The 23,076-nt window shown below is 43.4% G+C and overlaps 1 protein-coding gene across 8 annotated transcripts in view; it reads right to left on the bottom strand.

The window, feature by feature from the left end:
• ep300a (EP300 lysine acetyltransferase a) overlaps positions 1-22,694 on the bottom strand; it is a 28,203-nt gene extending 5,509 nt beyond the window's left edge. Inside the window, exons 1-29 of one of the 8 annotated variants that reach the window (XM_078937525.1) lie at positions 22,006-22,694; positions 19,209-19,888; positions 15,621-15,800; positions 15,124-15,460; positions 13,889-14,008; positions 13,410-13,631; positions 13,195-13,297; positions 12,980-13,105; positions 12,685-12,802; positions 12,363-12,504; positions 11,233-11,307; positions 11,069-11,154; positions 10,810-10,962; positions 9,606-10,088; positions 9,112-9,511; positions 8,900-9,018; positions 8,211-8,274; positions 7,826-8,001; positions 7,649-7,737; positions 6,174-6,284; positions 4,804-4,860; positions 4,655-4,732; positions 4,496-4,563; positions 3,960-4,110; positions 1,477-1,623; positions 1,263-1,376; positions 1,012-1,177; positions 764-931; positions 520-681 (exon numbers count right to left, since the gene is read on the bottom strand). In XM_078937525.1, coding sequence (XP_078793651.1) covers positions 520-681; positions 764-931; positions 1,012-1,177; positions 1,263-1,376; positions 1,477-1,623; positions 3,960-4,110; positions 4,496-4,563; positions 4,655-4,732; positions 4,804-4,860; positions 6,174-6,284; positions 7,649-7,737; positions 7,826-8,001; positions 8,211-8,274; positions 8,900-9,018; positions 9,112-9,511; positions 9,606-10,088; positions 10,810-10,962; positions 11,069-11,154; positions 11,233-11,307; positions 12,363-12,504; positions 12,685-12,802; positions 12,980-13,105; positions 13,195-13,297; positions 13,410-13,631; positions 13,889-14,008; positions 15,124-15,460; positions 15,621-15,800; positions 19,209-19,888; positions 22,006-22,099 — 4,989 coding nt within the window. In that variant the 5' untranslated portion in view covers positions 22,100-22,694. The remainder of the gene's footprint in view (positions 1-519; positions 682-763; positions 932-1,011; positions 1,178-1,262; positions 1,377-1,476; positions 1,624-3,959; positions 4,111-4,495; positions 4,564-4,654; positions 4,733-4,803; positions 4,861-6,173; positions 6,285-7,648; positions 7,738-7,825; positions 8,002-8,210; positions 8,275-8,899; positions 9,019-9,111; positions 9,512-9,605; positions 10,089-10,809; positions 10,963-11,068; positions 11,155-11,232; positions 11,308-12,362; positions 12,505-12,684; positions 12,803-12,979; positions 13,106-13,194; positions 13,298-13,409; positions 13,632-13,888; positions 14,009-15,123; positions 15,461-15,620; positions 15,801-19,208; positions 19,889-22,005) is intronic. The other 7 variants (XM_078937529.1, XM_078937526.1, XM_078937531.1 and 4 more) reach the window with 7 other exon arrangements.
• Between the last annotated feature and the right edge of the window lie 382 nt (positions 22,695-23,076).

The raw sequence follows: 23,076 nt of genomic DNA, 5'->3' as shown, positions 1-23,076 counted from the left end.
GATGCTCGTCCAAAATCGTTTTCATTTGCATTCACTGCAGGAGCTGCGCCTGAATGACGGATGCTCTCAGCAGGACTTTCGTCTCTCTGTGACCCGGTTGGACGACGTGCTGACCCGCTTTAGTCCGAGGAGGAAATAAAAATAAAAATCAGAGAAACTTTTAATTATTGTTTCCATGCAAAAACGGAAAAAAAAATATAAAGTTCCATGATGGTTTTGGACTATATTTGAACTCTGGAAACCACCAAAATCGTGCTGCAGGACGTTTGATCGCGGCTGTACAATGACTTGACATTGAAACGTTTAGTCTGAACGCAGCTTAATATCCAAGCAGGTCAATCATTTCTCTTTCTGTTTGTAAACTTTGACACACTTCCTGTCTGCAGATCTGGTCTTTCTGATGGCGTTAAACCCAAACCCCTAATCAGAACGGGTCGCAGTCTCTCTGGATGCTGGTCCTCGGCTGGACTGAAAGGCATTTCTCTGATCATCAGCTCTAACTGCAGATGGCCGTCGTACCTCTTTGTGCTTCTCCATGGTAGCGTAGAGCTTCTGCGACAGGTCGTTGGACACGTTGGGCATCCCTGGCTTCTTCTTATTGGCTCGGCTCAGGCTGCTCTTGTTCTTGCTGGTCTTTTTGTTGTTTTTCTTCTTTGCGTTTTTGCTGTCGCCTTTTGTGTCCTGCGCAAAAGAGAGAATAAAGTTGGAATAGTCTGGAAACGGGTTCAGCGGCACGCGCCGACTCCACACCGACTGATCTTACGTCAATACTCTCATTGGAGGTGCTGTTCTCCTCCCTTTTCCTCTCCTCTTCCTCCTGCTCCAGCTCTTTAATGCTCTCCTCCAGCACATTGGGCCAAAAGTCACCCTCAAAATAAGGCAGTTCCTTGGCACTGGTTAGACGATCCTCAGTCGCCTGCTTGAAGATGTCCTGTTCAGATAAACCCACAGGGAAGTTAGGGTTACGTCATCAAACACAGACAGGAAAGGAAGTGGGTTCTGGCGGCGGACCTTGTAGTCGTGAACGATCCGCTCTGCCACAGCTTTGTCCAACATCTTCTTGTACCACTCCTGAAGGCGTTTGGGTTTCGGGATCTTCTGGTCCATCGGGTGGCAGTGGAAGATGTAGTCGTCCCCCTCGCTCGGCGGGCAGGCCCAGATGTGACCAGTGGTGTAACTGTGGGGCAGAAGGAGGAGAAGGAACGGCTCAAAGACTGTGGAAGACCAACGGAAGTGTGCATTTTCACCACCAAAGCTCTCACCCCAGCTTCTTCACATACTCCAGGTAGCCGATGAGGATTTCGTGGTAAACGGCCGTTCTGAGACTGCGGGGTCGGAAGAAGTGAACGCTGTCCAGGTAGGAAATGTAAACTCGCCTGAGCGGAGAAAAGAAACAGATTTGTGAAAAAACAAAACCAAAAGAAGAAGGGAAAAAAAAAAAAGAGTTCACTGAAGTATGAAGTGCAGGATATGAACCTCTGGTTGGGTTGGGGGCAGTCAGACCCATACTCCTGAACATGCATCCCAAAGAAGCAAACGTCTGCTCCGTCAATGTCCTCAAACGCAAAAAGGGCTTTTGTTCTGTACGGGAACGACTCAGACATCTCGCCACTGTCCACGAACCTGGAGGGAAACCAGAGGTGCTCTTCAAAACTGTAGCTGATATTCTTCATGATTGACCAGACCAGGGCTCCACGATATGAGGAAAACTCACAATTTGTGATATCAGTGATCAATATTGCAACAAAACAACTAAATACATCATTTCCATTTCACTGCGGCAGTTTAGTTTAAGTTAATGACCCTCCAAATGACCCTCGTCTACAGAGGAGGAAATAGTCTAACATCAAAGGGCTCCATCTGATTGGTCAAAAGCATACAGGAATTTATTTAATTCGTCAAATATTTCCAGTTGCCATTTGTTGAAGCACATTTAAAGTACCGTAAATTCCGGACTACAAAGGGCACCCGATTACAAGCCGCACCCACCCATTTTCACGTGTATAATTACTTTTATACATACACAAGCCGCACATGTGTTAGGCGACGTACAGATCACGTCCTGAATCCCAGAGTGAGTGCAATTCATTAGCACACCGTGGGTGGAGTTAGCTTTGACTCAGGCTCATGTATTTGAATATGTCAACATCTGTCAAACAGCACGCACCTCTATTCTGTTCACAAGTTCCTCGGTTATGGTGTTTTTATTTCATTTTTTTTTACTTATTGACAATCTAGGTATCATACATAAAATTACAAACAGTAACCATATAAATCAACATTACATCCCTCAGTTATGATGAGGAAATTTACATCCGCGATTCCCCATTTCCCATGAGTCTTAGGGGCTAAAGGCAGGGCCAACGCCCGGCTCGCCATTCTGTTGTACGTGTTTAAGAATGAGCAAGTATCAGCAGTGCATGGAGGGGTGAACGGGAAAAGCTCTCCTTCCGCTTGTGTCGCGGCAGCGTTATGGGAGTAACAGGGCTGGTTGAAAAAATACACCAGTAAAATAAAGCAGCGACGACTGAAAAGCGCGCGCCTCAGTGCGGCGCGTGCGTCAGAAGTCAGAAGCCTCTGCGCTCCGCGCTCGCTCCGCGCTCGCCCCGCGCTCGCCCTCCTTGTCTCCCCTTCCTATCTACTCCGACACCTCTGGCCAGGGCGGCTTCAAGGAGGAGCACTTCGTCCCCATTGCGCCGGGGGAAGGAGCAAATCGTGTCTGTGCCAAGCAATCGAACTTAATACTGTACGTTTTGTGTATGAGGGGCGGATGCGTTGTTACGTGTGGGAGCCTTCAGACTGCCATCGGCCCCACTGCTCTATAAGAGCAGCAGGAGAACATGTCTCCAGCTCACACGGAGGCTGTGAGCTTTTCAAAGCAAAATTCCGCTCAGTCCTTAAAAACCGTAAAAATGATCACGTCGATTTGTGTTTCCAGTCTTGTCCCGACAAAATAAAGGCTGATGTTATTCCCACATATTTACGTGCAGCCAGCCGAGTCACTATGACTCATAGGTAAATTCACTCCTGAGCATGCGCTGTTCTCTCCGTCACGCAGCTGACCAGCCTTTCCAAACCCGTTGGTGATGGTGGATTTTTTTACGCTGCTTTTAACGATTGCTTTTAACTTGAAAGCTGCATCATACTGTAATGGCGATCACGTGCACGTTGGGTCTAATGGCACCAAAGGATTCTGGGATGCGGCCGGGCATGCGTGTTTCGTTGAACCATGACTGAAGTGTCTAAGACCTGAAGTCAAGTCCATGCTGTTTGGCTGCTAAGAGGTGTGTTGAAAAATAAATGCCTTGTGCTTGGTGTTAGATAGAGAATTCGAACCACTCACTGAGTCCTAAAGTACGTGCACGGCGGCCGCCAATTAAATCCATAAATTAGCCGCGTCACTGAATAAGCCGCAGGGCTGAGAGCACAGGAAAAAAGTAGTGGCTTATAGTCCGGAAATTACGGTAACCAATTATTGACGACTTTTGCTATATGTGTATTGCGCAGCTTTATATCGCAATAACGGTAAATTTACGATTTGTTATGCAGACGTAGACCAGCAGGGAATTCTTCTTTCGTACTGCGGCTTTGAGCAAAAATCGTGTTTTATACAAACTCGTTTGTTCTAAAACACCATCAGTCTACAACCACAACAGGAGGTTAGTTGACCTTTGTTTTTTTTTTGGAGGAGCCCAAAATCACCTGTGGTGCTAATTTAAACTCCTGTTAATATCATTTTATCTCCTCGATAGATCATAGGAAATGACCATATTAGGAATGTAGGCATCAAAATACCTCAGTTGCCAAGGAAACCAAAGAATTTACTTTTTTCGATTCTTCTAAAAATGACAGAGACCTGATCGTCCCCCCCAGATGACCAAAAAAGAACATGGTTGCTATGGAGATAAAACCAACAGAAGAGCTGCGGTTTTGAAACAAATGTTTAAATAGGTGCTCACCTCGACTTCATGCCTGGTTTGACCTCCACCACTTTGTCCGACACGTGCACCACCCGGATGAAGACCTCCCCGGACTCCGGGTGGGACTGGCGCTTCAGGAAGTCGTTGACCCTCGTCTCCAGGTAGCAGCCCAGCTTGGTCTGCGGGAGGCCTGTGGGGAAGGAAAACAAAGATAATCACCACCAATCTACAACATCTGCAGTAGCCGTTTGTTTCACACGGCAACCCCCCCGGTGAGGTGAAGTACACACTTATATGAGTGAACACACTCCATTCATATGTTTATCACATAAACAAGTTTCAAACAACCTAAACTGAGTTTGATGCTAGAGGAAAACAAATGCCGGCTTGTTATTTCAACCATTTAAGCAAATTCTTTTATTTTCAACCACTAAAACACAAAGTTCTGATAGTTCTGATAATCCTTACTGAAGAAATAGGAAAACAGAAAACGGCTTAATCCAGGTCTCATTAGAATAGGTGTTCAGGTTTGCATGAAACCTTGAGCCTGATGGTCCAGGAAGGTTGGTACTCACGTTTGGCTGAATACTTGTTCTCCTTTCTTGACTTGTTTGACTTCTTTAAACAGGCGTCGCACACAAAACTGAAACAAACCGAGCAGAGGTGGAGCAGTTCAGATGTTTTGCTCACGGTCCGTCAACAAAAACCGTCAGAAAACGAAGAAGCGAACTCACCCTGAAGGCCAGATGGTTTCGTTGTGCAAAACGCAGATCTGATGCATCCTGCGGCCGCAGTCCAGACATTCAACGAACCTGGACACAGCAGCGCTCAGTCCCAACACCAAACCACAATCATCTCATCAAAGTGCAGAAATGGAACTCACAGTTCAGGGTCCAGAGTGTCGTTCTTTTTCTTCTCAAACTGGTCCTTGTTAATCGATCTAGAACAATTTGGAAACAAATTAAAGCACAGATGAGTTTAAAGGAAAAAAATATTGAGAAAAAACAGAAGCAATAATTTCTTCCATGCAGAGCTGCTCAAAGATTTTCACTGGTAGTTCTGGTCCCTTTGAAAATTGTCCGTTACTATGGTAACAAAGGGCAGTGTGCATGTGGAAGCAGGTATTTCTAAATAATAAAGAAAATCCTGCAGCTCTGAGGGGAAGAAAAAAATACATATATTTGAGCAGACCACTAAAATACTCAGCCGTTAAAAATACGACTCTCCATTTAACCTGAAAGGCTTTTACTTTGTAAAATGTCTGTTATTCTGCGACAAACACGAGAGAAATGTCGAAATGTAAAACACCTAACGTTGTTTGGATTACTGTGACAAAAATGTGTTCAAACGGATGTGGACATGCAGCCCTCACAATCCGAGTTCCGTGGAGTTCTACCGATATAATTCTCCTTCAATTCATCACATCCATGAATCCATTTTCATTTTTCAGGGGAAGGAACTGCTTGAGATTTTTAACCACAAAAATTCATAATATCCTCATCTTTATTCAGTTTCTTTACTGAAAGTCCTCCTACAACTTTAGTTTATCTATTGTAAATGGCAGTTTTTAAACAAAATTAAAAGCCTTTTTTTCCTGCAGAGCGGCAGGAGTTCATTAGCAATTTAGGAGCAATGGGAGACTTCGGCCCCCCCCATTTCAGTTGCTGCGCCACCATAGAGAGCTTTTTCAAACAGCAATTTGAATAAAAAAACTGCTTAGACAAACACCAAACACCAAAAACTAAATTTTCTGCCAAATGGCATCAAACCGTAAATCAAAAGGATTTGGTGTTTGGGGACGGACACCCAGCTTTATTGTTCAGTAAATCTGGACACAGGGATCAGAATTTCAGAATCAAACAAACGGGACAACAACAAAAAAAAAGAGTAAAATACTATGAAAGAGTTTGACTTGTAGGTTTTTTTATCAGTATTTTTTGCTTTTGTATTTTTTTACATCCTCAGTGGCCGTCGACGTTTCAGTTTTCTAAATCTATGTAAATCTTCGATCGTGATCAGATCTTTGGTTTCATTCTGTAATCATGGTCTAAATGATGTTCTTATGTGTCTGAGGAGTTTTACAGCCGTGAAACATCCAGAATGACTGAAGAAATAAATATCAATCATTTTACAGATTTTGTCAGTTGTAAATTATTTTCATAAAGGTACTTCCATTGCATTCAATTTAGAAAGGATCCCAAAAATGTTCAAACAGACGGATGGATGAGGTTTGGCGTAACGTTGGATACTCACGCTTGTGGCTGCGTGGGGTCATCGCCCAGAGAGACGCTGTCCCCTTGGATCTCGTTGAAACACTTCTCACAGAAGTGGTACCTGTCAGCGACAAGCCCAAATGTCGGTGAGCTTCGCCGTTCCCCACAGCACAGTCAACCACAGACAGCGGAGGAGGGGGGGAGGAGGCAGTCACCACACAGTATGGGACAAGGCGGGGGGCCGCAAGCGGAGCAAGCAGGAAGGAGCAGTGCGGGACGGCGAGGAGTCGTCATCCCAACAGCCAGCGGGGGGTTTTTAGGGAGTGAGGGGATGAAGCGTTGGGAGGTGAGCGAACAAAAGCAACGTCGATGGAACAACGTGGAGGTCGGATGACAGACGAGGGGACAGGAAGGAGAAAAACAAGACGAACAGCCGACAGAGCAGAGAGCCGAGGCAAAGCACAGGTTAGCATTTGGACACGACAGGATGAGCAACAACATCGTCACAGCTAACAGCACAGAAAAGCTTTACGGAGGGAGCAAAACATGCAATACACCAAACACCTGAAGGAAATGCAAACTCGTTTTAACGTCAGTCCTTTAGCTTTTCAAAACTTGACATATCTGAGTCTGCTTTGAAGGTTTACATTAAGCCTTGGTCACATGCACTCATATGGGGGGGGGACCCATACGGGCGCTGCAGGTTTTTGGGTCCGTGGGATGCATGTTAAGGGGAGCACAGGTGCGTCTCACCTCAAAGGACAGCAAGAAAATGGAACGTACCATTGTCCTTTGTGTGATAAGTGTATGGTATGGTAAGCATTTGTAGGACTAATGGAAGTTAAACACACTGATGGTGGAGAGTCACTGACGGTGTCCTTACGCCACATGCTAGTCGTTATTAAGGCATAAAAGGTTTAATCGATCGGTCTTGACATTTCCTGTGGGCCGTCACCCCGCACAGGTTTGACTGTAAGGGTGGGTGAGACTAAAGTCTGGGTTGGTTCTGTATTGGTTTGGGTGCATTCTGTCTGAGCCGACCACACTGAAGGTATGCGGCGAGACCCCCTTCAATCATGGGGGGTGTCCATTATGACACCAGAAATGGCGGATCTACCTTCGGGGTTCACTTCCCTGTTGGGACCCTCAGAGGCTCCAGAGCGGGTTCATAAAGAATCAATCACCGTTCTTCTGGGGGAAACCTTCTTTTATAACAGTCCCCCTTCACGCTGTATATCAAACATGAACGCGCACCCCCAACACACTTCCGCTGCACGCACTCCCTCCTCTTTCTTACACACGCGCGCGGTTTCAGCACAGACACAACCTCATTCTACAACACATGTTTCAATGTGGGCACATGCGGCTTATGTATGTAAAAAATGGTTTATCCTTTAAAAATGTAACGGGTGCGGCTTGTAATCAGGTGCGCTCTCTAGTCCGGACATTACGGTAAATGGTGTTTTCAAGCCCCCCCCACACACTACCCTTCATTACCTAATGACCCCCCCATACCTGTTCTGGTAGCTGAAGTAAACGCCGTCTCTGGGAATAGTGCAGAGCTGCTTTCCGTAGCAGCACAACGTCTGAGGAGAAAACTCCAGCTGCCGAAAACAACGGGGAGACATTAACATCACCGTCTTCACCCGAGAGGACAACATTAGCCGGAACCGGACGTTTACTCCGCCTCACCTTCCTCCCACAGCAGTAGCTGAGGCTCTGCATCACAGGGTCAATCTCCTGCTCGAAAACCTCGGCCAGCTTGGAGCAGTACTTGTAGACTCTTGACGTTTTCCGATTGTACAGCCAGGCGTTGTTGAACATCAGCCAGATGTCATCGACGTACTGCCAGGGATCCTGGTACTGACCTGAGAACCCAACCCAGATGAGAGGATGTGAGAAAGGAAGTCCTTTAATATAAAGATGTATTACAAAAGATGACTTTATTTCTGCATATTAATATGAAGGTATACTTGTGAAAAGTATTTTATACACAAGTGTTTAGTGAAGTCTGCTTTACTCACACACCATCATATACAAACATGTGTGTAGTTTTGTGCAACAGTTGAATACTAACCCGTGTCAAGTTTTCTCTTGATGGTTGAAAGGTCCATCGGGTTCTTCACAATGTCAAAATAGTCCTGAAACATCACAGCGCGAATTAGAAATACTTTCATATTTAGAACAACAGAAGCAACAAAACTGATGCACTCCTGCATGATCATGTTTAGACGGCTTTGTTTTCAAAAGGACGCCATCCACCAACAGTTATGTATTTATTTAAAAACGATTAAGGGCAATTGCTTTTTACAAAAGGTGATGAATGGCACTGCTAATGCTCGGTGTGTTGACAGACTTTGAAATTTTACATGTGTAGTTCATGAATTTCAGTTTCACCCCATAAAAGATCAAAAGTTTAAGGTCCCAGGTAAGCTAAATGCTAGCAGGAGCTATAGTGTTCCTGATCCCTGCACGAAATCATTTTTACCAACATGGGTTTTACTGTGGGGCTTTGCAGTTCCAGTGACTTTGCGGCTGGTTGTTATTATTATCATTTAAAATGACAAAAATAAAAAATAAAACTCGACTAGTCGTTGACAGCCCGACACGCCACTGCCAAAACCGAGGTCCTTGATTGGTCAAAGCTCAGCTGTGTGTCGTAAGTTCATCTGGCTGAACTTTGCACAGACTTCTCATCAAAAGTGGCCGCTTGAACGTGAACGGTGTGTTTGCAGCATCAGAATCTGAGGTCGGAGGTGAACTCACGGGTATGCAGAGCAGCTGAGGGTCTACCGGCATCCTGAAGGGCAGAGACTCCGGGTCTTGTCTGTACAGCGACTCTAACGTGGGCATCAGTGACTGACGAAGCTCTTCTGGCTTGAAGACTTAAAAAAATGACAAAGGAAGAGATAATGATGAGATTTGGGGACAGTTGCTGCACAGTTTGACATAATCATCTTGTGAAATGTTGGACTCACTCTTCTTTTTTGCTGGGGTTTGTGGAGTAACTCCATCAGATGACTCCTCCTCCTCCTTCACCTCCACCTTAACGGCCGGCTTCCTGTCCTCCATCTTTACTGCTGATGTTGCGGATGCATCAGGCGGTGCTCCTTTTCCTCCCTCCCCAGAACAATCCTCCTTCTTAAACTCTGACTTTATTGGTTTCTCCTCCGTCTTGTGGTTACTGAGTTTTCCTCCTTTGGAGCAGCTGCCGACGTCGCTCTCCTCATCTTCGTCTTGATGCTTGACCTCCATCTTGGGCTCCAGGTTGGTGGTTGAGGTATCCGACTGTGGCTGCTGGGATGAGGTGTCCAGACTGCTGACAGACGCAGGAGTCAGCGCCTGGTTCTCTGCTGAAAACGAGCCTTTCTGGGACAACTGGGAACACATTTATTGAGAAAGCTTTCATTAGAACGTCCAAAAATCAACTGTTAAACCACTGAATGCACAGCGCCAAGTGTTGGACCCTGACCGGAGTGCGTGGAAGCTGTCCACCATGAGGTGTTGAGCTGGAGGCCAATCCCGGATGAGAGGGCGTGGTTGAACCAGCCGGACCCATGTGCTGCTGCTGCTGGAGGGGCTTGTTGGAACCGGGACCCTGGCCAAGTTGATTCTGTGGTAGAGATAAGGGTGGCGCCAGCTGCGGCGCTCCAGGGGTGTGTGGCTGGGGCGTCTGTGATCCAGCCAGCCTTGGAGGTGTTTGGTGGGGGGTGGGGGAACGGCTGTGTGCAGGAGAGGGGGAGCTGACGCGCATGGCCCCCAAATGAGGGATGGAGTTGGGCTGCTGGTTAGCGTTAGATGAAGTCACTGATGAAGCAGAGGCGTTGGGACCTCCACCGCCCACACTGTGGGGACCCATAGGTCCCACCCCCGAAACCCCACCGGGACCACCGACTGAACCAGGCTGTGGTAGAGGACTGGGGACTGACAGGGAAGGAGGAGTTCCCATGGATGGCTGAGGAGGCACAGGATGGGTGTCAGCAACAGGAATGCAGAGACGAAGCACAAAGAGATATAAAATATAAACTTTGAACCACTTGATCTTAATCCCACGACGCTAAAAAGCTTTTATGGTGATCAATACTGAGTGTGCCGGCATCACATATCTCTGAAGGTGAAACTCTTCAGCCTATTTTTATCCCTTAAAATCAGATAAATGCTATTAAAAAAGCAGAAAGGTATTCTGAACACAGTCCTTCAGCATCATCTGTTTGGAAACTCCACCCTGGTGGTTAAATGCTATAAAGCATCTGTTGTTTTACCGTTTTTCTTTCTTTATTATAGTATCTACCACCTTTGTTGGGCAATTTTTCTACAATTTTTCAGTTATTTTAACCATTCAACAATTAAAATGTTGAGCTCTTTCAGCTTTTGACTTTTAGACCTTAAAATCCTTTTCAAGATGTTCCAGGATTATACGGATTATGTATCTGTATCTGGTTGGTGGCGTCATGGCATGACACGTACGCTGCGGTGCACAACTTTGCTGGTTGAAGCTGGCATTTTTCACAAACATATATTTTGTTATTGTGCTGCGTTCACTTCATTTACGGTCAATTTCTAGTGGATTACTTCTTTATTTTTTCCGGCAATTATTACCCTTTAGGTTCTTCTCCTCCATCTCCATTTTTTCGGCCGTTTCATCTATATTTTCACTTATTAGAAAATGCTCTTACCTGCGCCATGCCTCCTGGTCCTCCAGGTGGAGCCATGCCAGGTTGCCCAGCTCCAACACCAGGACCCGAGCCGGGAAACTGCCCCTGGGTCAGGTACTGGTTCTGCATTTGGTTGATGTTGGGCTGACCCACTCGTGGACCAACAATTCCCATCTACAGGTACATTTTCAGCAATGTTCATAACTTTTCTGAGACGTCTTTATCAAGAACACCTAAAACAAATGTTGCATTATGGGTAAATCTGTGTATTTGTACTGACCTGGTTGCCAGGTGCTCCCATGGGTAGAGGAGGTGTGGACCTTTGGCTCAAGGGCTGCATTCCCATCTGGTTGAACTGATTCATACCTTTCATAAAAAGAGTCACATTTAAGTTTTTATTTGTAAACAAACAAAAACAATCATGCATCCCTGCAGATCATTTACCTGGGCCCTGCAGTCGGTTCACCATCTGACCTGGACCAGGCGGTCTCACCATTGATGGGTCAGGCAGAGGACCATCTGGGAAAAATAAACGATTCAGCCTCTTTTCAAACATGTAACGTCGCACTGTAACATTAGGTAATCCTGCATTCATTCTTCTACTTCATTGCGACAAAACAAATACAAAAGCCGAATCTTTTTTGTGAAAATGAAAGGGGAGCAGAAAGAAAGAAAAATCTATTCTTTTTGCCTTTTTTACTTAATAAATACAGCCACACTTACAAATAACAAAAAACACCAACAAACACCAAAAACCTTAGTTTAGACACAATCAAGTACAAAACAAAAAAGATAAACAATTCTTCCAATTCATATTTATTAATATTACATCTATAGAATTGTTTATCATACATTTACAGATTTAATGACATTTAGACATTTTATGCATTTAAACATCTTTATCTCTTGAGTCCTAATGAAGGTTTCTTAAAAATCCTTTTAAATTGTAATTAGTTTGGGTTAAATTGATTATATGAGGTTCACATTACTAATGCACTTCATATATTAATTTTAAAACTATATTTTACTAAATCGGTGAATTTTAATATCTTTAATTTTAAAAATTAAGGTTACTTACAGCTTTTTTGTAACAAAATTGAATTTTTTTGGGTCCAATTTCAATACATTAGGTCAGAAATGGATCAATAATAATAATAATAATAATTCCCCAAAACTTGATTTCCGTTACTATTTTGAAAGTGATACCATTCATTCCAAAAGAAATATTTATCTCTCTATTGCTAAATATCACAAAACAGGATTTTTCAGTTTAATGATCATTTATTTTTTATCAAACAACCATTTTTTTGTTGTCATCTCTTTCATTTATTTTTACATTTTCTACTGTACAGAAAAAAATAGTTTCATCTGCAAATATGATTCATTTTAGTCATTTAGATTCAAAAACTATAACAAATATTCTTTACCGGAAAATAGGATACATATTAATGATCTGTTCCAATGTAAAGACAGTTTTTGAATGACTGTAATCTTTTAAAGTCCAGAATTGCAGAATGTTACAACTACAACTGTGGAAAAGTTCCCAGATTTCAGCTCATTCAAATGTCACTCACTTGGAGGAAGACCACCTGGAGGTTGACCCATGCCAGCAGGTCCAATACCCAGAACCTGCTTTTGCATTCGGGTTCTTCTCTTCTCCTCCAACTCTTTCTGAATCTTGTAGATCTTCTCTGCCAGTAGGTGATAGTATTCAGCCTGCAGATGAAAAGACGCAAAAACAATCTTAAACTACGAATGGGATCATTTGGAAAGATTTTAAGAGACAAGAAAACAGCAAAAAGGACGGATGGTCTGATTTTATTTCACGACTCAAACTTCCTCTGAAGTATTTTGTTACTTAAAACTTCCCAGAATAAAGGTTTCCAAAGAGCTTACTCTGCTGTTGGCTGACTCGTACATGTCTCCTTCAACCTTTCGGGCGTAGGCCACCAAGTTCTCCATTCGACGGTCCTTGAGTGCAGCGGGATCTGGAGTCGGGAAGATGGCCTGAACGCTGTGGATTTACAAGCAAAGAGAGCGAGAATGTGAGGAAAGACGGCGAGAGCTGCAGCTGTGTACAGCTGTGTGTCAGTTGTATAGATTTAAAGCAGACGGTTGTGGTTGTTCAATGAAAAAGCTGAATGTCCGTTAGGAGCATGAAGGAAATGCAGCGAGGTCCTTTGTGACGTACAGCTTGTGCACTAAGTGGTTTCGTAGGTCCTGGGTGATGTCCTCGTGCCAGCCTTTCCTGATGCCTGTGGCAGAGGGAGGGGCTGCAGTTGGCATCGAACCGACCCCCCCGGCGTCATTCATCAGACTAAAACACAATAAGAGTCTTTCGTGACTTCGGAAGAGCAGAAATGTGCAGGAAAATGAGACGTCGACGGTAAACGAGCTCGTCTTTACCTTTGGCTGTTCACATTGAGATGCATTATAGTGTCCTGCAGGAGAGCTGCCTGACTCTGAGGGGGGGTGCCCACACCTCCGTTGACCCCCATAGGATTTGCACCTACCCACAAAATCAGTGTGTCATTACACTTCCATGCAGTGCAACAAAGTGACTCTAGAAACAATGCAAAAAAGAAAAAGGATCCCAAAATAGCCTCCGTTTCTGTCATTACCTATTGGATTCAGAGGCCTCATGCCGGCCGGTCCCTGGTTGGGCTGGCTACTCTGAGTCTGGATCTGGTTCCCTTGATAGGTGAGGCCCAGTGCAGCATAAGCTCTTTCTATAGAGCTGGGGTCTATCTGGCTGGTAGGGTTGAGGTTGGGAGTGCTTGGCTGGGCGCCGGGCACCGCACCAAGAGAGCTTCCCAGTCCTGCGCCGGCTGCCCCAAGAAGAGCTGAAGACGGAGGCAGAAAGGCTGGTTAATTCATCTGACATGGAGCAGAATAAACCAGCTTTATTACATTTCACATAAACACAAATATTGATTTTCAGAACTTTATCTTCCTGTGATGCAGATTTGATTCAGTTAAATCACACTAAGTAATGAAAATGTAAAGAAGCCTTTAGTTAAGTAGAGCTTCTAAACCCTTTGAATCTATGGGACTTGTGTTAAATGGAAGTGTAAGCGAATGGTTTTGGTCGGATACAGACACTCACACTGCGGGTTCCTCTTGTCCCCGGCGTTCTTCAGCGGCAGGCAGACGGGGCAGTCGTGTCTGGTGCAGTTCTTCCAATGGGAGATGATTTGTCTTGAAGAAGCACAGTGTGCCACTGTGGGTCAAACAAAAAAAAAAATTAAATCATTAAAGGACGGCATCATGGCGCCATTACATTATAGCAAAAGCTGGTAAACTAAGGCTATAGAAACATTTATATTTAAAAAATGCCTCTTTTTTCAGGTTTTCTCCATTTTTGAGGCAACATTTAAGATTTGAAATAAAAGTCTATTTGACCCCAGAGTAGTGATTATTACTGTCATGGTTTTTGTTCTGTTCTTAAGCGCAGCCTACAGCACTATCTATCTGTCCTAAAAAACAATTACAGAATGAGGAACATGACGGTGCTGTGAGTTTTGGGGTCATTCAGGCCCGTGGAGGGTCATAGAGGGGAGCGGTGTGTCTCGCACTTCCCTTTAAGCTCATACAGCCATGAAAATGGAACGTACCATTGTCGTGCGTGTGAACTATTCAATAATATAATGAAATTTAGGTGCACTGATAACACACAGGTGATGCTGTCGAATGCTGTCCTTACCCCACATTTTAATCGTTAGTGAGGTGCGGGTACTGTGCATGCATACTGTGCATGCTGCATGCATACTGTGCATGCTGCATGCATACTGTGCATGCTGCATGCATACTGTGCATGCTGCATGCATACTGTGCATGCTGCATGCATACTGTGCATGCTGCATGCCCGCAGGAAAAAAAGCCTGCAAGAACATTTCTGCTCCACAGGTTCACTGGATGGTTTACAACCTTGATATTTCATGCAGGCCAGCTGTGTGCTGCACACAGTATTGCCCATTTTTTCCCTTGCAGACAGACCGTATCCACCCATAAGGGCAGCTGGGACCACGGTTTTAGAGTTTCGGTGGTTTAAATTCAAATAGTACATCTCCTTTATCATACCAAATCAAAAATTTAAAAAATGTGTGTACTTTATTCTTTAATTATACTCATAAACCACATTTTTGAATTCACTGGTCTCTCAGATCTCATGTCAAGAAATGCAATTTGTCCAGAAGGTATGAAAGCACAAATATCAACAAAAGTATCTCATCTCCTAAACCACATTGAATTGTATAGATTTGTAAACGAACCTCTATAAATGTAACAAATATGGGAATTTTGTAGATTTAGTTCTGAAACGTTTAGCTGTCTTACCCTGACAGGACTTGCCGGCCTGGCAGTGTGTCATGTGGTTCAGGACATTCTTCATGGTGCGGCAGTGGGGCAGGTTGCACTGCCGGACCTCTCCGTTGGCCTGCTCCCGCCGCTGGCACTTGTGTGCGTGCAGCAGGAGCACCAGCTGCTGCTGGATAAGTTTGCGCTTTTCAGGATCAGCTGTTGGTGGCGCTCCCGCTGCCGCGGATGCAGCAGAGGCTTGAGCACCGGGCCCCACCAGACCTGCCGGGGCGCCGGGTCCCATCCCTTGGGCTCCTCCTACAGCCCCTGAAGGCCCTCCTGGAAGGACCACACCAGTCTGGGGAGCCTGGATGCCCTTAGAAAAGGAGAAGAACGAGAAGCAAATAAACACGGAGATGAGACAAAAGATGAAAAAAATAATAATGCTAATAGTAGGTGCATTATGTTGAATGGACAAGCATGCAGCATCAGCAGGAGTGTAATGCATGGAGGTATTTTCACTGTCAGGCTCTCACCATGGCTCCCATTCCCTGCATGGGCTGGCTCTTCTTGTCCACATTAAACTGAGCTAGGCTGTTGGCCATAGGACCCTTGTTCTGGAGTTGAGGGCCCAGCCCCGCAGCTCCCAGAGCTTGATTGCTCTGACCCCCATACGGACCCCCAAAAGGGCCACCTGGATTACCCATCATCCCCATCTAGCAGAAGACAATGTCAAAAGAAAAGAGACAAGATAGTAAAAACAACGAACAAATGTCAAAACAAGCCTGTAAAGATATTTAAAATGTAGGGGAAAGCATGCCGTTCCAAAAGCTGCTTTTTTGGGAGCGGATCACCGGAAACAAGCTCAAATTAGGAGAGAGAAATAAAAGCATGGAGCAGAAAAAGAGAAGTCTCGCTGGTCCTCCAACTATCACCCAAGCCTTCAACGTTTTTTCAGATTCTCTCAGTTCTCACCTCATCTATTTTATTTCTATGCTTCACTTCCACTCTTTGGTCAGCAGAACGTCCACATGTTTTCAAACTGGAGTGAACTACAGACCAATATAGACCAAAGCTCCCATTCAAACCACAGACATTAGGTTATTAGAGTTACGGTGAGCTTTAACACTTCCCAAAGGAAGCCAAGGAAACAAATGGACGCATATCAAATGTGAACATGTCAGAGTGAGAATTCCCCAAAATGGAGGACAAATGCAGTCCCTTATAAAAGTATTCAACTCGTTGGATGTTCGTCCCTTTTGTTGCCTTCATAAGTCACTCATGCTCAACAATATTTGTTTTTCCTCACACAAAAATTTTCTGGGGGAAAAAAAAAAACCCTTGACCAAAAAACCATTTTGTAGAATTCTGTTTTCACATTGACATCGAAGCTTTGTTTTCTAGTAATTTTGTGTGTGAGCAAAGACTAATTTTATTGACCAGGAGTGATTTATGAAAGCAACAAGGGGGTGAATATGTTTGCATGTCATTGGCATAACACAAAAACAGACATTTAGACAGACATGAACATTTTAAAACTTTTCTCTCTTGCTTAAATTCTCAAAGTACAAACCTTGGTAGAAAAATAAGTCACGTATTATAGAAAGAAAACAAAAGGTCCGTTTGGGAACAAAGACTTAGCTGATGCATTTTGTCCAAGAGACATGGCACGGACGGTTGACTGGCAAGGAACATAGATCACAAATGATGTTGTTGGAAACCCTTTGGAGTTTTTATAGCCACTGTCTTAAAAGTGAAATCACTGAGGTTTAAGGAAATACCAGTGTTGTGTCCGAATTCACTCACTGCTCCCTAAGACTATGCGGCGCGGGATCCAGGATAGTCCATGGATTTGAATACAACCTCACACACATGCTGACTACTTGTCCATGAAGACTCTCATTCATCCAGGTTGATTCCATCATAAAAACTAAGTCCGGATGACAGCCCCTAAACCTACTACTATGACGCTGAATACTTCACAATTCAAATAAATGAATTAAATAAATGCCAAATATGATTTTGTCGAAGTAGTAACCTAATAAATGTAAAGATTTAATGAAGACTATTTATAAATCCACTGTCTTCTTAAGATGAAAACTTAGATGATCTATGAAAAATATATTGTATATATATTTTTAAATGCAATGCATTCTGGTCTATATTCATCAATGTAGCGAGGATCGATGCACACTGTTTTTTTGCAGAAATTTCTGAGAAATTTCCAGAGCACTGGATATTGGAATTGTAAATTTATACGAAAAACTATTGAGCATAGTCAATGAGTAGGACAAAACCTAATGGTGCGTTCCCACCAGAAGCAATTAGAACAGCATTATTGAGTCAATGTACAACAGAAAACAATGCAAATATGTTTTTTTATGGTTTATCTTTTAAAAGTTGTAAAAAATGAATTAAATTCTGTGAGTTATTTGACTGTTGGTATACATTTCCTACAAAACATTCAACTTTTCTTTTGCTCTCTTTCTTTTCTTCACTTTCCGTCGATTAAACCGAGGAGCTGCATGATGACATATTGCTATTATTCATGTCCATTGTGTAATTCACCTTCATCTATAGGAATTTGGACGTTTAAGTCCAGTTCGTTAATCTTGAAAAAAGTTATATGAAGTAGCAATCCCATTTAAGCTCTTTAAAATGAGCCATTTTTAAAGACAATGTTCCAAAATGAAGATTTTCTGAGTGTAAAGTAGGAAAACGGGTTCTGTAGATTATTTGATGATGACTTTTTCTGTCGGTTAATTTAATTTCACTGTATATTATAATATATAATAATGTGATAACATATTTTTCATGCTGTTTTATGAATGTTTTACCTAATTGAAAAAAAAAAGACAATAAGGTTTCTTTGCAAAGTTAATGAACTAATTTCAATAACTCTATTTTCCTTTACTAATAAACAAAACAAGTATTATTCCACTTCAACTGTATACAAATCATGATTGTTTAAAAAAAACAGTGACCAAAATCAACAATGTGGATAACACAAAAAGGGTCACTGGTCTGTTAAAGAACTGACGTAACTTGAGTTGAATTTGCTCATAATGCCCGAAGTCTCTTTTAATTTTTGATGGAAAAAAATAATTACAAACACGACAAATTGTTATTATCTAGATAGGTATGAGGGCCAAACTAGCATCAGACGGAGAGGAGAGCAGGGAAACAAAAATTAAGACCTAATGGAGGTCAAGGAGTAAGCTAATGTGAAGCAGTTTAGCCAGTCTGAACGGAGACGAGGAAAACTCTGTCACATCATCAGACAGCATGACACCCTTTGAATTCCCAGGAGCATAATGAAAAACCAGAAGCAGTGTGCTAAAACAGCAGCCTATAGAGAGCACCGCTGTTTCTGCATCTAATAAACATTTGGAGGCGTCTAACATGTTAAATCAAAGAAGGGAGACACATTTTCATTGGACTGGGTGTTTAAGTGTTTATGTGAGTTTTTGTTTTGGTGTAGCATTTTTCTCATGATGAAGGGGGTATATATAAAATTAAGATTAAAACAAAATTTTAAGGATTTCTTTACCAAATTTATTACTTTAGTATTAACAACTAAAATGCATTTTAAAAAGACTAAAATCTGACAGAATCCATTTAAGTTTAGGACAACCTGATGTAACAGTTCATTATTTCTGAGCACACAACACATCTTTGGGTGTTAAAAAAGCATTTTAGACAATAGTCTGCAAAATAAAAGTGTGCTGTATGTTAATTACTTAGCTGTTATAGTAATAAGATCAAATAAACAAAATTAAAAACTATGCTTTTAAATAATAGTCTTGTAAAGACGCGACTAAACCTCTAGAACTTTTTGTCTATAGTTTAAAGTTTTATTATGCTATTGTTTAGTAGAATACCTTTATTTGAAAATGCTACGACAAACCTCTTGAGACTTTAATCTTCCAGCCTTTACTCAGCCAACCTGAGTCAATGTCCGAGTAATCAATACATTCTTTGGATTAATACGATAATGCTGATCACAAACAGGAATCTGTGCTCCTTTGGATTTCACCGTTTTGTGTTAGAGTGAACTATTTTCAACAATAAAAGCACCGGACCAGCTGTAGCGTGCTGAACATCTGGATTAAATGAATTCCTACCTTGTTCATTGCTGCAGGTTGCTGGCCTCTCATTGCAGCCTGGCCCCCGGCTCCTTGTTGCTGAAGAGTCTCAGCCAACAGGTTGCTGCTGCCGGGCATCCCCTGATTACCAAAGCCCATCCTGGGAGAGCCGTTTATCACCTGGTTCCCCATCATGCCTTGCTGCTGCTGCACATTATTGGCTTTCTGCTGTGCTCCCATCATAGCCCTGTTCATGTTACTCATCATTCCGGCAGCTGCGTTCTGCTGCTGCTGCATCATGTTCGCCTGTTGCTGAGGGGAAAGGTGCTGCTGCCCTTGGCTCATCATCTGCTGAGGCGCTTGACCCGGAGATGCCTTCATGTTGGCCAAGTGTTGTCCCATGGCAGTGGGACCTCCTGGGCTGCCCATGGCTCCCTGATGCCCTTGTTGATTTGAGCTGGGAGCTCCGGATCGCAGGAGCTCAGACAGTTGTTTATGCTTGGCCACGGCGTCCTGGCCTCCGCCGGCCCCGACAGGACCGAGCCCGACGCCGATTCCGCCTGCCCCTCCATTGCCCCCGGCAGGACCCAAGCCTTGAGCTCCTCCTCCAAGGCTGGTGTGCAGCTGGTTGAGGTCCCCGCCATTGACCAGACCTGGTTCATGAGAGCTGATGAGCTCATCAGGGAGGTCATGCTCCAAGTCGAACAACGAACCAAAATCTGAAACAGAAAGATGTTAAGAAAATTGGATTTTTAAAAAAATGTACCCCTTTAACACTGGAGATGTTGTCGCGACCTCGAAATACACTCTTTGATGTACTGTAACTCTTCAATCACTCACTTAATCAACGTAAATCAGCAGATTCTGACACAGACAAAGCCAGTCTGCTTATCACCTTTGTGATTTTCTCCACATCAGGATCAGCTGATTTACGTGATTGCGCAAACACTTCACCGCTGTAAAGTGTTGCATACGAGCGCAAGACCGCTTTCCTCTCCTTCCGATCCTGCTGGAATTATGTTTATTGCAATAAACGGTAGAAGAGTTACGGTAATTCAAGGAATGTAAACACCGGAGCTAAAGGTTCGGTGTTAAAGGGGTTAAAAAAAAAAAGCTCCAGGACAACAAACCAACGTCGAGTTAAAATATATTAATCCTCCATTTTTCAACGTGATTAAGTGAAAATGCAAAAGCAGGTTTAGCATAAAAGCTGCTTAGAGGTGTATGACCAATCGTCCAAACAAAAGTGAATAACACAATAAATCAATCATAACTACAAAACTAGAGGTGATTTACAAAACGTGTGTGTAGGTGGATCTAGACATAAATGCAAACAAACACACCCCTGCGGCCTGCGCAGACTCCACGGCTACTAAAACGCAATCAACAGCATTTAGTTTATTGTGTAGAAATTGATGAAGAACGCCATTTTATGGATGCAACTACAAGGCAACCATGGCGGCAACATTACTGCACTTAAATGGTGATTCTAATTAGAAAAGGCAGATTCTTTTGGGTCTCCTTATGTAGAAATGTGTCAATTCTAGTTTCTATTCCATATTATCCAGATTAATGTTTTTTTTTGTTGTTTTAACAGAGATAATGCGTTTCTGAAATGTGGCAGAGGAGCGAACATGTTTGGCGTGTTTCAATCAGCAGAACACTTGTCACAAAACATTTGCTTTAAACAAATGTTTAAGTCGCTTTTAATGTAATGAAAGAGATGCACGCCCATGATGGACACACACAATGTCTTTGAATTGCACCCCCTCCGGTTTAAACAGGTTTTCTTTATTTTAATAAATGTATGTAAAGTTAAAAACTGATGCAAAGCAACTTTAACAAAACTGTTTTCTCAGAAGGATGTGTTTTATGTCCCTGTATTAACATTTAGGTACTGCAACTTAGGGATACATTGAAAATAGCTCAAATTCTATGTATAATTGTCCTTTGTTGACATACTAAAAGGTAAATAGAATTAACTAATTATCTTGGAGAACCATAAATTGCATCTTTGCTCGTTAATTTCCTTTCAACAAAACACACAAGGCAGACGGAGGAAAAAAGCAGGTGCGACGCTTTTAAATATTTGTTATCTTTGTTCTCTAATATCTGTTATCTTGATGAAAACGTGCTGCCAAAACAGAAATCCACACATTGCAAAAAGGGTTTTTGAGGAACAGAATTGACTGATCAAGAAGAGTGGAATTGTTCAACTTTGGTACATGTCGCTAAAACACGCTCCGGTTTTTCTCACACAGGCCTTCATCCCAGCAGCTTTTCATAACCATAAAACCAAACAGTGTGGAAAAACATGCCAACAGTTGATATTTTAAATCAACAATCACTCCAACCTTAAGGCCTAATTTTGGCCCTCCAAAAATGCCATCGTTACGAGCACCTCGCGTTATGTAGTCCGGACAAGATACACGCTGTGAAAGGCTTTAACTTGTATTTTTAAACACGTTCATTTGTAGATGAGTGACAATAATCATCACTGTGCGAGACACCAGAAACTATGTTCATATTAAATTTGACAAACACGGCGTTTTGAACTCGGCTGAGGTGGTTTTAGGTATGGGACCGTCGGTTCTTGAACCAGGTAGTCCCACGGCTAGGACGGCTACCTGCGGCTAAAATGGCTGTTAGCATGTGAGCTAGCTGGCTAGCCCGTCGTCACGTCCGACACACTGCTAGCATGCTAACCGTAGCGAGCTACGACAAAAACAGAGGCGTAATCCCGCGCCTTTCGGCCGTTCCGGGCAAATGAACGGCCGAAAACGTCAAAACCACCGAAAAGAACTATAACAAACCACGGCATCGGGGCAAAACTCACCGTTTCCATCGCTGGCGGAGACGGAAAGTGCCGGAGAGGAGAGTTTAGGCCTCTTGGCTGAAGGCGGGCCAGAGTCCAGAACGTTCTCGGCCATATTTTGTCGAAATAAAAATATATAAAGTATCCACAGTTGCAGACGTTTTTACGCTCCTAGATGACCATTCCTTTCCGTTTCCAATACTGCCACTTTTCCCCCTCCTCTTGGGGTACTAAGAGGGGGAAAGTCCCGTGTAGAAATAACTACTCTTTCCCTGGGTTCGCCTCTCGATTTCAGCCTCGGCGTATATCAACCCCCCTCCCCTCCCTCCCTCGTTGGATTTTTTGTTCTTTATAAATTTCTGCCAGCGGAGGAGGAGGAGGAGGAGGAGGGGGTCGGTAAAAAAAAGTAAAGATGGAGACAATCTTTGCCCCCCTCCCCAGTAAACTTAAAGTCCCTCTTCCGAGGTGAACGCCGCGTCCCCGGGCTTGGCCTCCATGGTCGCATCCGTCATTTCAGCCTCCTTTCCAGCGGAGTCGGGATGAAGATAATGTCGCGCGCGGTGGGCTCGTTCGCCTGCGGAGCGGCGGCGGTGGCGGCAGCGGGCGAGGATGCGGAGATGCACGCGGGGAGACCGGAGCGGAACGCACCGATGTGTGTCTGAGAGAGATCCGAGGAAACTTCTTCAGGGACACTTTGATGCACACACTGCACAGCGGGCTATAATACCAGAGGATTTAAAGAAAAACAATTTTTTTTGAAGTTTTCAATGAAAACAAAAAATAAAAGTGCAAAGACCTGAAGGGGTTTGTGTCACAAAAGTACATTTGATGTTTATAAAAAATGGCAATAATCCTTTAAATTTGATTCTGTTTTAGACCCACTCAAACGAAAATGGTGTTTTCATGTAAACATACATGAACATTTCTAATTAGACAATCATGTTCACCTCATATCTACATGCATCTCTATGATATATCTAACATGTATTATTGTATTATTATATGATTATATCTGGCACTTGCTGCCTGTTGCGCTTTTTATTACCCTTGTACCCATATATGTGTAATGATAATAAATACGATTGTTCGGAT

Source organism: Oryzias latipes, chromosome 19 (assembly GCF_053564925.1).
Source record: "Oryzias latipes strain Hd-rR chromosome 19, Olatipes_Hd-rR_3.1".
Taxonomy (NCBI): Eukaryota; Metazoa; Chordata; class Actinopteri; order Beloniformes; family Adrianichthyidae; genus Oryzias; species Oryzias latipes.
Note: the sequence above shows the minus strand (reverse complement) of the source record. Positions and strands in the feature narration are given on the sequence as shown.